The sequence below is a fragment of the Rhincodon typus genome, chromosome 18 (assembly GCF_021869965.1).
Source record: "Rhincodon typus isolate 14 chromosome 18, sRhiTyp1.1, whole genome shotgun sequence".
Lineage (NCBI taxonomy): Eukaryota > Metazoa > Chordata > Chondrichthyes > Orectolobiformes > Rhincodontidae > Rhincodon > Rhincodon typus.
In genome coordinates this window covers 632367-645247 of record NC_063349.1, presented here as the reverse complement: position 1 = coordinate 645247, position 12881 = coordinate 632367, and the positions used below count along the sequence as shown (strand labels likewise).

General features: G+C 40.8%; 1 protein-coding gene across 1 annotated transcript in view; it reads right to left on the bottom strand.

The window, feature by feature from the left end:
• The window catches only part of ccdc77 (coiled-coil domain containing 77), a 97099-nt gene that overhangs the window by 30357 nt on the left and 53861 nt on the right, over positions 1–12881 (bottom strand). The window contains exons 7-8 of the mRNA XM_048607800.1: positions 2170–2261; positions 1181–1333 (exon numbers count right to left, since the gene is read on the bottom strand). Coding sequence (XP_048463757.1) covers positions 1181–1333; positions 2170–2261 — 245 coding nt within the window. The remainder of the gene's footprint in view (positions 1–1180; positions 1334–2169; positions 2262–12881) is intronic.

The following is a 12881-nucleotide window of genomic DNA, read 5'->3' as shown; positions in this document are numbered from 1 at the left end:
AGCAGCATCAGAGGAGCAGGAAGGCTGACGTTTCAGGCCTAGACCCTCCTTCAGAAAAATTTCTGAAGAAGGGTGTGGGCCCGAAACGTCAGTCTTCCTGCTCCTCTGATGCTGCTTGGCCTGCTGTGTTCATCCAGCTCTACACCTTGTTATCTTAGGTGATAGAGTTGCTGGCTTGAAAGGTGCTATTGAAGGAGGCTTAGTGAGTTGCTGAAATGCATCTTTTACTTGGAACACACTGCCAGCACTCTGTCTTGGTGGTGGAGTGAGTGAAAGTTTAGCATGTGGATGGGGTGATTATAATACAGGCTCCTTTGACATGAATGGGATCAAGCATCTTGAGTGCTCTTGGGGCTACTTTCATCCAGCCACGTGGAGAGTATAATCAGTTTTGCCCTCTTGTCCACCTCAGTTTTAATTCCCTCAGCCTGGCTAGCTGTGGAATTCTCTTGTGAAAAGTTCCTCCTTACTATTCCCACTTTAAGATGTTCCTTCAATTCTACCCTTTCTTGGGGCAGGTTACTGTCAAATTTTGTTCAATAATAATTCTCTGAGGTACCTTCAGACATTTTACGATACAAGGTGCTATAAAAATACAAGCTTTTGGTGCTATTGCCTCAGTCGATATCACTCAACAGAATCATAGAATCCCTACAGTGTTGAAACAGACCATTCGGCCCATCTAGTCTACACTGACCCTCTGAAGAGCCCACCCACCCCTGTAACCATGCATTTCCCATGGCTAATCCATTTAGCCTGCACATCTCTGAACACTGGGCAATTTGGCAAGGCCAATCCACCTAACCTGCACATCTTTGGATTGCTGGAGGAAACCAGAGTACCCGGAGGAAATCCACATAGATATGGGGAGAATGTGCAAACTCCACACAGAGTTGTCAGGGAATGGACTCGAATCTGGATCTCTGGCGCTGTGAGGCAACAGTGCTGACCACTGAGCCACCATGCTGCCCTGGCTTGCCACCAGCAAATGGATCCTGTGATATTTTCTTGTATGACTCACAAAGTCTAGGAAAATTCCACATGAGACATGCCATTTGTGACTCAACATCGTTCCATAGTGCACCCTATCTTGGTCACAGAGCTGCAGCAGATTATGTAACATGGGCAGGAATTAAGAGCTGGTTCACAGCAATTACTGATTGTTGCACTCTGCATTAACTGACTTCTCTGCCAGAGATTTGATTTTGTCTTTATCCCGTTCATGCTGCACATGTGCCTCCTCCATATGAATCCTTCGATCCTCCAACAATGCATCAATTTGTTCTTTCGCCAACTGTGTCTGCTCCTGCAACTGAGACTGCAAGGCTTCAACCTTGGAGAGTTGGGTGTTGGGAAGAGAACAATAAAAGCAAACAGTAAGAAGAAATATCATCACCACAGGAAGCTGTAGATCAATAATACAACATACACACTGCAAAGGCTACTAAATATGGAAAACCTTTGGCATAGGGCTCAAAAGACATCGAATTTGTCCGCAAACTTTCTGGAAAGCCCTTGAAAATTCAATGAAAAGCCAAAAAGTGCAAGAGAATGCATGTTAACCTGGTACATGGAAGAGGCAGAGTTGCTTCTCTTGTACTTTTTACTCCAGCTCCTCCAATTACAGGTTTTCTCTCTCCTGCTTTTGTTGCTTCTCCAGACATAGTCTTAGAAAATAGAGGAATAGTAAAAGCAGGAAGGCGAGAACCTTGGATTGGAGGAGCTGGGTCAGGTCAAGTTGCACCAGTTCACAAAATTATGGGTCTGAAGGACCAGTAGTTACCCCACTTAATCTTTCCAGTATATATACTCTGAACTTTAAATACTTCAAAATTGTAAAATTTCACTTGCTAGAAGTTGGAAATGTTTTTGTTACTGAAGTTGACTTTACTTATTCTAGTGTTAATGTGGCCACTAGTACGGCCTGAACTTGGTTGCGGAGTAAGAAGCAGCAATAAAATTAGACTAATCAAACAATTTATTATTTTACGATGCTTTTTTAACAATAACAGAATTTGGGCCCAAACTGCAACATCTTTACAAAGATGCAGGAGCAATCTATATACCTACAGAAACAGCATCTGGATCTCACTGCAAGAGGATTGCAATGGCACCATGCAAATTTACAACTGCCAAGCATGGACCACAGTGTGGAAACACTGTACATACCTGTAGTAATAGAGTTTGATTATCTCTCTGATAGTTGTCTGGGATAGTTGGGCTAACAGCTCTGGTCACTTTTGATGCTACTTCTTTAAGACCTTTTTGAAGACAAAAGACATAATTTTTTTTAAAAATCATGGTAGCCATAAAACATAATTATTGATATGATAATATTAAGCTACTAAGAAAGTAAGGTGTTTCAGATTAATAATGCTGAAATAAGGAGTTTTTAAAATTGATTTACAAATATAGTTCAAATAATTTCAAGAATTGCTCCAATTAATGCACAGGTCAGTCTGTGGAAAAAAGGAAAGATGGAGAATGAGTTCTTAAACTGATCATTCCCGTTATTCCTAAAATGTACTTATTTACCAGTGACCAGGGTGGCAGCTGCTGACTGACTCTTTCAAATGCAGAACTCTTCTGCGCATTTCAGCTTTTCTTCCCCCTGCCCCCAGCAGGGTTCCTTTAGGTCTCTATGCATGCTACTCACCATTCAGATTATTCCAAGACTGGAAGAACTAATTAACAAATGTGGTTGTGAGGGTCCCTTCCTGCGGGAAGATTGGCCATATTATAATAGAATTCTTCATTAACATAGAGAGTGAAGTAGTAGAATCCATATAAGGGTCTGAATCTAAATTAAGGAAACTATAAGCGTATGAGGCACGAATCGGCAAGAATAGATTGGGGAACTTTACTAAAAGGATTGACAGTGGATAGCCAATGATTAATATTTCAAGAATATGTGCATGCATTACTGTAATTATTCATGCTTGCCTGGTTCAAAAATAGGAAATGTGGATCACTCATGATTTAAAAATAAATCAGCGATAGTATTAGATCCAAAAAGGAGACAAATAAAATTGCCAGAAAAAGTAGCAAGCCAGAATTTAGCAAAAAAGGAGAAAAAGTTTGATCAAGACCAGGAAATTGAAATATCAGAGCAAAATTGCAAAAAACAAAAATTTATCATAAAAATTCTACAACTATGTGAAGCAAAAAAGATTAATAAAGACAAATGTTCATAGGTCCTTTATAGTCAGAAACTGTGGAAATTAGAACGGGAACAAAGAAACGGCAGAAGAACTGGACACATATTTCTGCTCTGTCTTCGCAAAAGAGGGTACAACAAATAACGTCCCACAAGTGTTAGGTCTAGTTAGGGGGAGAAATTGAAGGAATTCAGTATTCATTATAAAATACAGCAGTTCTTCTATAACATGATTGTCGTGTTCTTGCGTGACCTTGCGTTATAGAAAATCGCGTTATAGGGAAATCGCTATACCTGTACTGCAGAAAGTTCACATCATCCAACAGCACCTGCTATTCACCAATCGAGTTACAGCCAACTGCTCCTATGATGCTGCTTGGCCTGCTGTGTTCATCCAGCCCTGCACCTTGTTGTCACGTTATTGAAACATGTGTTATAGCAGAACTACCTGTAGTGCTAAGTAAATTAATAGGGTTTAAGGGCGATACATCATCAGAGTCTGATGGTCTAGATCCCAGAATACTAAAAGAAATGGCCCTAGAAATATTGGATACATTGAACGTTTTGCTCCAAAATTCTGTAGATTCTGAAGCAGTTCCTGCAGAATGGAGAGTGGGAAACATAACCTCATTGTTTAGAACACGAGGGAGAGAAAACATCAGTAATGGGAAAAATGCTAGAGTTTAGTATAAAAGACATAATAACAGAAGACTTGGAAAACATTAACCTGAGTTTTCAAAGCCAGCTTGGGTTTATGTAAGATGAAGTCACTAAACCAATTGACAGGAGTTTTTGATGATGTAACTAGTAGAATAGATAAGGGATAACCAGTGGGTGTGATGAGTTTGGATTTGGAAGGCTTTTGGTAACATCTTATAAGAGTTACTGAGAAAAATTAAAGCACATTGGATAGAGGGTACTGTATTGGCACGGATTGAGAATTGGTTGACAAAGAAGAAAGAGAGAGTAGGAATGGGTGTTTTTCCAGGTGGCATGCAATGATTATTGGAGTACCACAAGAATCAGTGTTTGGGCCTCAACTATTCATGAAACATATAAATAACTTGGATGAGGAAACCAAATGCATCATTTTCCAAATTTGCTGACAACACAAAACTGGACAGGATTGAGAGTTGTGAGGGGGATGCAAGGAGGCTTCAAAATGATTTTGATAAGTTGAGTGAATGGACGAGTACATGGCCAAGGTAACACAACATGGCTAATAAAAATTGAATTGCTGGAGAAACTCAGCAGGTCTGGCATTATCTGTGGAGTAAAAGCAGAGTTAACGTTTCGGGTCCAGTGACCCTTCTTCAGAATTATGAAGCAATACATTTCAGTGTGAAAACCAAAAGGCAAATTATTGTTTCCACAGTTATATACTAGGTCTTGTCTTCATTACAGTTCAGAAGGATGAGAGGGGTCTTTATTTAAACATACAAAATTCCAACTGGGCTGGACAAACTGGATGTAGAGAGGATGTTTTCTTTGGTTGCAGAGTCAAGAACCAGGGGTCACAGTACCAAGACAGGGGTTGGCCATTTCAGATTGAGAAACAGAAACGTTTATTTGGTCAAAGGTTAATGAATCAATGGAATTCTCACCCCAAAGGCTAGGGAGACCAAGTCACTGAAAATATTTAAGAAAAAGGTAAGTAAATTTTTAGATTTTAAAGGCATCAAAAGGTATGGGGAAAAAGTACGGATAGTGGTTTTGAGAGAGGGAATCATCACCGATGATACTGGGTGGTGGAGCAGGCTCAAAGGGCCAAATGGCTTACACTTGCTCCTATGTTTCTTTGAATCTTCAAACAACTGAGCTTCAATTTTCTCAGTCACCAATAACCTCTTCAAGGGGTTTAACCAAACACTTCTGTGTCTGGAACTTTCAAACTGAACTCCTTATACTGAGGTAACCTATTTTGTAAAGTTCTGAGCTTTTCCCTTTAGGAGCAAATGTTTTACACATTCAGCTTCAGGCAAGACTTCTACAAACTGCCAAACCAAAACTAAAAGTTTTCTTCAAGCTATTGGTGCTTCCCGAAGCCCAAAATATACACAACATCTGAATTTTCTAACTGAAGCTTAATACATTACTCCATCCACTCTGAAAACTCATCTAATGAAAACAAAACCCACCACACTCTGGATGTCTCTCAGTCATATTATTCCTTTAAAAAAGACACCATGGCTACAGAAATATTTGCATTTAATCATCAAATCCCTCATGCACAGACCAAAACCCACATGAACTAGTTCAAAATCCAAACTCTAAAATATGTATATTTTAACAACATACAAGTCATACACACCTTACATCAGCAAAGACAGAAGAAGCAATGGAAAGGTGAAAACTGAGAGGGAGGTGGTACTGGAAATGATGGCTATTCCTGTGTTCAGTCACCTGGTTTGAATGACTTGCATTCCAGGCTTCTGGAAGAGGTGGGCATGGAGATAGGGGAAGGGCTCACAACAATCTTCCCTAGATATGAGGAAGTTGCCAGAGGATCCACAGCTGCATTTGACAATTCAGGAGTCTTTTTGAGGGTTTAGCTAGTAAAGTAGATAATAAGGAACCACAGATGTAACATACTACTGGAAAGCAGTGATGTAATGGTAACGTCACTGGACTGACAGGTGAGAATTCAAGGTTAATATTTTGCTGACGTGGGTTTGATTCCCACCGACGTAGATGGTAGAACATGATTTCAAGGGAAGTTTGAAATAAAAAGTGAGTATAAATAATGGCCATGTAACCAAATCCCATCTGATTCACAAATGTGTTTTAGGGAAGGAAATTTGCTATCTTTATCTGTTTCGGCCTACATGTGACTTCAAACCCGCAGCAAAGTGATTGATGCTTAGGGATGGACAATAAATGTTTGCCAAGACAGCCATGCCCTAACCCATTAATGAATATAAAAGAAAACTAGATTTCCAAAAAGTATTTGCCAAAGTCCCACACAAAGGATAACTGGCAAGATGAGGGCTCATGAATCTACATTAGAGAAACAGGCCACTTGTCCCACCGAACAACATCTCACCCATCACCATATCATCCAACTTTCTCCCAAAAGTATTTATCTCTCTTTGCCTTAAATACATCAATGCTCCTCCTCATTACCATTCGCTGTGATGGCAAGATTGACACTATTGAGCCATAGAGCTGCACAGCTTGGAAACAGAACCTTCAGTCCAACCCGTTCATGCCAACCAAAAATCCTAAATGAATCTAGTCCCATTTAACAGCATTTTGCCCATACCCCTCCAAACAAGTCCTATTCATGTACCCATCCAGATGTTTTTTAAATGTTGTAATTGTACCAGCCTCTATCACTTCCTCTGATAGCTCATTCCATACATGCACCACCCTCAAAGTGTAAAAGTTGCGCCTTATGTTCCTTTTAAATCTTTCCCCTCTCACCTCAAACCTATGTCTCTTAGACTTGAATTCCCTTACCCTGGGAAAAAGAACTTGGCTATTCGCCTTATCCATGCCCCTCATGATTTTATACTCTATGAGATCACCCCTCAGCCTCCAACATTCGAGGGAAAATAGCCTCAGCCTATTCAGCTTCTCCTTATAGTTCAAATCCTGCAATCCCAGCAACATCCTTGTAAATCTTTTCTGCACACTTTCCAGTTTAACAATATCCTTCCTATAGCAGGGAGACCAGAACTGAATGCAGTATTCCAAAAGTGGCCTAACCAATGTCCTGTACAACCACAACATGGCGCCCCGACTCCTATACTCAATGCACTGACCAATGAAGGCAAAGGTACCAAACAAATTCTTCACAAATTCTGAGGAAGGGTCACCGGACCCGAAACGTTAACTCTGTTTTTTCTTTCACAGATGCTGCCAGAACTGCCGAGCTTTTCCAGCAACTTTGTTTTTGTTCCAAATTCTTCACTACTCGGTGTGCCTGCGACTTCACCTTCAAAGAACTATGAAACTGCACCTCAAGGTTTCTTCGTTCAGCAACACTCCCAAGAGCCTTACCGTTAAGTGTGCAAGTCCATCCCTGATTTGCCTTACTGAAACACAATACCTCACATTTGTCTAAATTAAACTCCATCTGCCACTCCTTGGCCCATCTTGCACTCTGAGATAACCTTCTTCACTGTCCATTACAGCACCAATTTTGGTGTCATCTGCAAAACTTACTAACCATTCCTCCCAGATTCACATCCAAATCATTTATACAAGTGATAAAAATCAGTGGCACACCACTGGTCACAGGCTTCCAGTCCAAACAACAACACTCCACCACCACTCTCTGTCTCCTACCGTCAAGCCAATTTTTGTATCCAAATGGCTAATTCTCTCTAGATTCCATGTGATCAAACCTTGTTAACCAGTCTATCATGCGGACCCTTGTTGAATACCTTCCTTAAGTCCATGCAGACAAGGTCCACTGCTCTGCTTTCTTTAATCCTCTGTCACTTATTCAAAAAACTCAATCAAGTTAGGGAAACACAATTTCCCATGTACAAAGCCATGTTGAAATACAAATACATGTAAATCCTGTCCCTCAGAATCCCCTCCAACAACTTACCCACAATTGACGTCAGGATCACCAACCTATAGTTCCCTGGTTTTTCCTTACAACCTCTCTTAAATGATCACATTAACCACCTTCCAGTCTTCTGGCATCTCATCCATAGCTATCAATGATACAAATATCTCAGCAAGAGGCCCGGCAATCACTTCCCTAGATACCCACAAAGTTCTGAGATCTACTTGATCAGGTCCCGGGGATTTATCTACTTTTATGCGTTTTAAGACGTCCAGCATTGCCTCCTCTTTCATATGGCCACTTTTCAAAATATCACTGCTTATTTCTCCAAGTCCTCTAGTTTCCATATCCTTCTCCACAGTAAACAGTGACACAAAATACTTGTTTAGTATCTCACCCATCTCCTGCGGTTCCACACATAGACAGCCTTGTTGATCTTTAAGAAGCCCTATTCTCTCCTACTACTCTTTTACCCTGAATGTATTTGTAGAAACTATGTAGATTCTCATTAACCCTACTTGCCAAAACTATCCTATGTCCCCTTTTTGCGCTCAAGATTTCCCTCTTATACTCAAGGGATTCCAGCTTTTTATCTCCGTCATATGCTGCCTTCTCTTTCTTGACCAGAGCCTCCATTTCTCTAATCATCCTGCATTGCCTACACCAACAGCCTTGCCCTTCACACCAACAGGAACATATTGCCTCTTGTTATCTCATTTTTGAAGGCCTCCCACTTTCCAACTGTCCCTTTACCTTTGAATAGTCTCTCCCAATCAACTTTTGAAGGTTCTTGTCTAACAGTGTCAAAATTGGCCTTACTCTAACTTAGAACTTTAACTTTTATATCAGGTCTATCCTTTTCCATAACTATTTTAAAACTAGCAGAATTATGATCACTGGCCTCAAAGTGCTCTCCCACTGACACCTCAAGTCACTTGCCCTGCTTTATTTCCCAAGTGAAGGTCAAGTTTTGCTCCCTTTTCTAGTAGGTAAATCTGCATATTGAATAAGAAAATGTTCTTGTACACACTTAAGTTCCCCCTTCTTCCAAGCCCTTTTCGCTACTGCAATCCCAGTCTGTTTGCAAAGTTAAAATCCCCTACCATTACAACCCTATCATTCTTACAGATATTGGAGATCTCCTTATAAATTTGCTTCTCAATTTCCGGTTGATTATTGGGGAGGGAACCTATAGTACAATTCCAGCAAGGTGATCACCCCTTTCTTATTTCTCAGTTCTGTCCTAACACCTTCACTGGACACACTCCCAGGAATATTCACCCCTAAGTACAGCTGTAATGTTATCCCTAACAAAAAATGTCACTTCTCCTCCCCATTTGACCCCCCCTTTCTGTCGTTCCTGTAACATCTATACCCTAGAATGTTAAGCTGTCAGTCCTGCCCCTCCCTGAAACACATTTCTGTAATAGCTATGATATCCCAGACCCATGCTCCCAACCACGCCCTGAGTTCATCTGCCTTACCTGTCAAATCTTCTGCATTGAAATAAATGCAGTTTAATTTACTGGTCTTACCTCATTCTCTGTTTTGCTCTTGCCTGCCTTGAGTAATTGACTTGCTCCTCTTCTCAACTGTTCCAGCCTCAGGCTTGCCTCTTTTCTCATTGTGTGTCTGGGACCCAAGCCCCTCCCTGCCAAACAGGTCACTTCTATCCCAGAAGAGATTCCAATGATCCAAAAATGTGAATCCCCACCCCCTGCACCAGCTCCTCAGCCCCTCAGCCACGCATTCATCTGTTCTACACTTCTATTCCTACTGTTACTAGCACATGGCACCGGGAGTAATCCAGATTTAACTACCCTTGAGGACCTACTTTTTAACCTCCTGCCAATTTCCTATATCCTCTCTTCAGAACCTTGTCCCTTTCTCTTCCTGTGTCATTGGTATCAACGTGTATAATGACTTGAGAATGTTCTGCACCCTCTCCAAGAGATCCTTGACCATGGCACCAGGGGGGAAACACACCATTCTGATGTCTCACTGTTGGCTGCAGAAACATCTGTGTGTCTGACTAAAGAGTCCTCTATCACCATCGATCGCTTCAAACCTGACATAGTCTTCATCAAAGTAGAGCCAGTCTTGGTACCAGTAACCTGGCTATTAGTGCTTCATTGTCCAGAGAGACCATCACCCTCTTTATTTTCCGAAACAGTATACTTGTTTGAGATGGGGATAGCCACAACAGACTCCTGCACTACCTGCCTACCCTCTCCTACCTTTTCCAGCAGTAACCCATCTACCTGACTGTATCTGCGGAATTTTCGACCTGCCTGAAACTGCCATCCGTCACACCCCCGGTTCCTGTAAATTCCTCATTGCCTCTAACTGCCGTTCCAACCAATCCATGCGATCTAATAGGATTCACGACCAAACACACTTCCTGCAGTCATAATCATCACAAAGATTGAAATTCTCCCTAATCTCCCACATTCAACAGGAAGCGCACATCACTTTACTAAAGGCTATCTCTGCACCTTAATCTACAGACCCAGAAAGTAGCACAGTCTTACTGTTCTAAAAAATACTGCTCTAGGATAACTTGTGTTTTTTGTTAAAGAAAATTTAATCAAGAGACGTCTCAATAAAATATAAAAAAGACCCTCACTCAAAAAAAACTTCACAAAAAACAGATCGAGACTTATAAGTTCCATAAATCTTAGATACAAACACTTGTTTGCTTCAGACTCTAAACTTTAGGCATTGGCACTCTCAAATCTGCGAATAAACAATTTTTCCCAAATTCCCTATTAAATTTATTAGTGATCACTATAAATTATGGTTCCTAATTTTCCTCTCGTCCATAAGCAGACATGTTTTCCCTATGTCCATGCTATCCAAATCACTCCATAATGTTGAAGGGCTCCATCATGTCACAGTCATTCCTCTCTAATGAGAAGCAATACTAGTTCAGAAAATTCTCAATTCAAGGAGAATTCAAAGCAGAGAAAAGCCTCCTATCCCATTGAGGTCATTCTGCTCAGTAATTAATAATCTTCACCAGTAATTTTCCTGAATGTACCACAGAATTCCGGCAAAGTCCTTTTCTGTCACATTTTAGCAAAGTTCACACGACAGTGGGATTCCACATACTGATTTAAACAATGTATTACTAACAGGAAACATCTTGGCTTAGTGGGGATTTGAATTAATTCTAAACCCTATTGCAGATGAGCACTGCAGGAGTTTCAGAATTCCAGAACAGAAGTGCTGCCAATAGAACAATGTCACTGACACAGTAATCCAGAGACAGGCTAATGTTTTGAGGAAATGAGTTCAAATCCCTCCATCACATCTTGTGGAGTTTAAATTCAATTAATAAGTTTGGTGTACAAAGCCAGATTCAGTAATGGTGACCAAGGTAGTATGACTGATTTGCAAAATCACATCTGATTCACCAATGTCCTTTACAGAACGAAATCTTCAGCCCTTTCCTGGTCTTGTCTAGATGCAACTCCAGACTGCAGTAATATGGCTGATTCTTAACTATCTTTTAAAATGGCCTAATAAGCCACTCAGATAAAGGACAATTAGAGATTGACACATATGCTGGCATGCCAATGATGCTCACATCCCATGAAAAAATAATGCAAAACAACGCTCAATCTGCATGTTCAGCCCAGTCATATTTGAAGGAATGGGATAAGTAATCTTAGTGAATGCAAAACTCTACCTCCACCAGTAATTTCCTTATGGTAATTTGCAGGATGTTCTGTGTACAGCTGCCTGTGAGATCTGCTAACAGGCAGCAGTGACTATCATTATTGACCGTGAAATCCTTGAAACTGTTGTATTTGTGCAGGATCTTTCATTGTTTTGGATTTAGCACATGGTTTCCCGTCTTCTGTTTTACATTTTTGTTCCATTATGCTCATTCCTGGTTTGTGTCCTTTTAATATTGCTCCTGAGATTAATGCTCATAGTGGGTAACATATCTGTTCCCAAGTTGGAATGTTATAGAATCAAGTTCAGCTCCTGAGTCTTCAGCAGGTAAGTCACGCCAGTCTGATATTTGATCACAGAGGAAATACTGTTGGAGGGTCAGCACTCTACTTCTGGCAGGTCAGCACAATGGGAACACTACTTTTGCAGCATCAGCACTGAGGGAACACCCATCAAATCAAAAGACTTTTCATATGAGATTTGTACACAATCTAATAGTTTAAATGCAGACTCTGAAATTTCTAGGGTTAAATTTCTTTTAACTTGCATAGCCCTTCAAATCCACAATACATTCTTTCATGGACTGATAGTCCATATTCTCAACCTTATCAAATATTGACCAATCCTCATAGGTATCCAACAAGTCATCCTTTTTGTAAACTCTGTCCATAAATTATGTTAAAATCTCCAAAACCTCTTAATTTTCAAGGCCAGTTGCATCAGGTTACAAAAATACTGTATTCCCAGTACTTCTCCTTCCTGGTAAGGATAAAAACCAAAGCCATACTACCTTGACAAAAAATAAAGAACTGCGGATGCTGGAAATCTGAAACAAAAAACAGAAATAGCTGGAGAAAAGCATCTGGTCTGGGAGTATCCAAAGAGAGAAAATGTTTTGGCTCTAGTGACCCTTCTTCAGAATGCCTTGACAAGGCATTTTCCAAAATTTGCTTCCACAGCCACATCATGTTCCTCAGTAATTCCTCTGGCTCAGACTTAACTCATGTGAATTCCAAATAAAGTTTCATCCTTTGTGTTTCGAATCCATCCAGGATCATAGATGTCGCCATGATGTACAACAACTCCCGAGACAGCTGTTCTTGACGTATCCTGAGGTCTACAATCACGCGCTGCCACATGCACACTCTCGACCTCTCTCTCCATCAGCACCACCTCACGCTGTCTCAGAGCTGCCCTGCCCCCAGTTCCACTTCATTTTTTGGGTAGTTTGACAGTCTAACAAGGAACGTTTTCTCTTCTCTTCAGGCATTAAGGAACACAAACTGCAACAACTCAGGGATATGCAGGCCCCTCTGGAACCTTCCTCCCCTCCTCTTCTCTCTGTCTCCAGTTCTTCTCCTTGCTCCACCTCATCAAATATTTACTATCCATCTGACCTTCTGCTCTCTCTGCTGAATGTTCTGAATTCAGCAAGGGTCTTAGTTCAATCCCTCTGTGCTCTCATCTCCATGAATGTCAGGCACAACATGACACTGAACTCTTCTTTCGTTGCTTTCTGTGCCT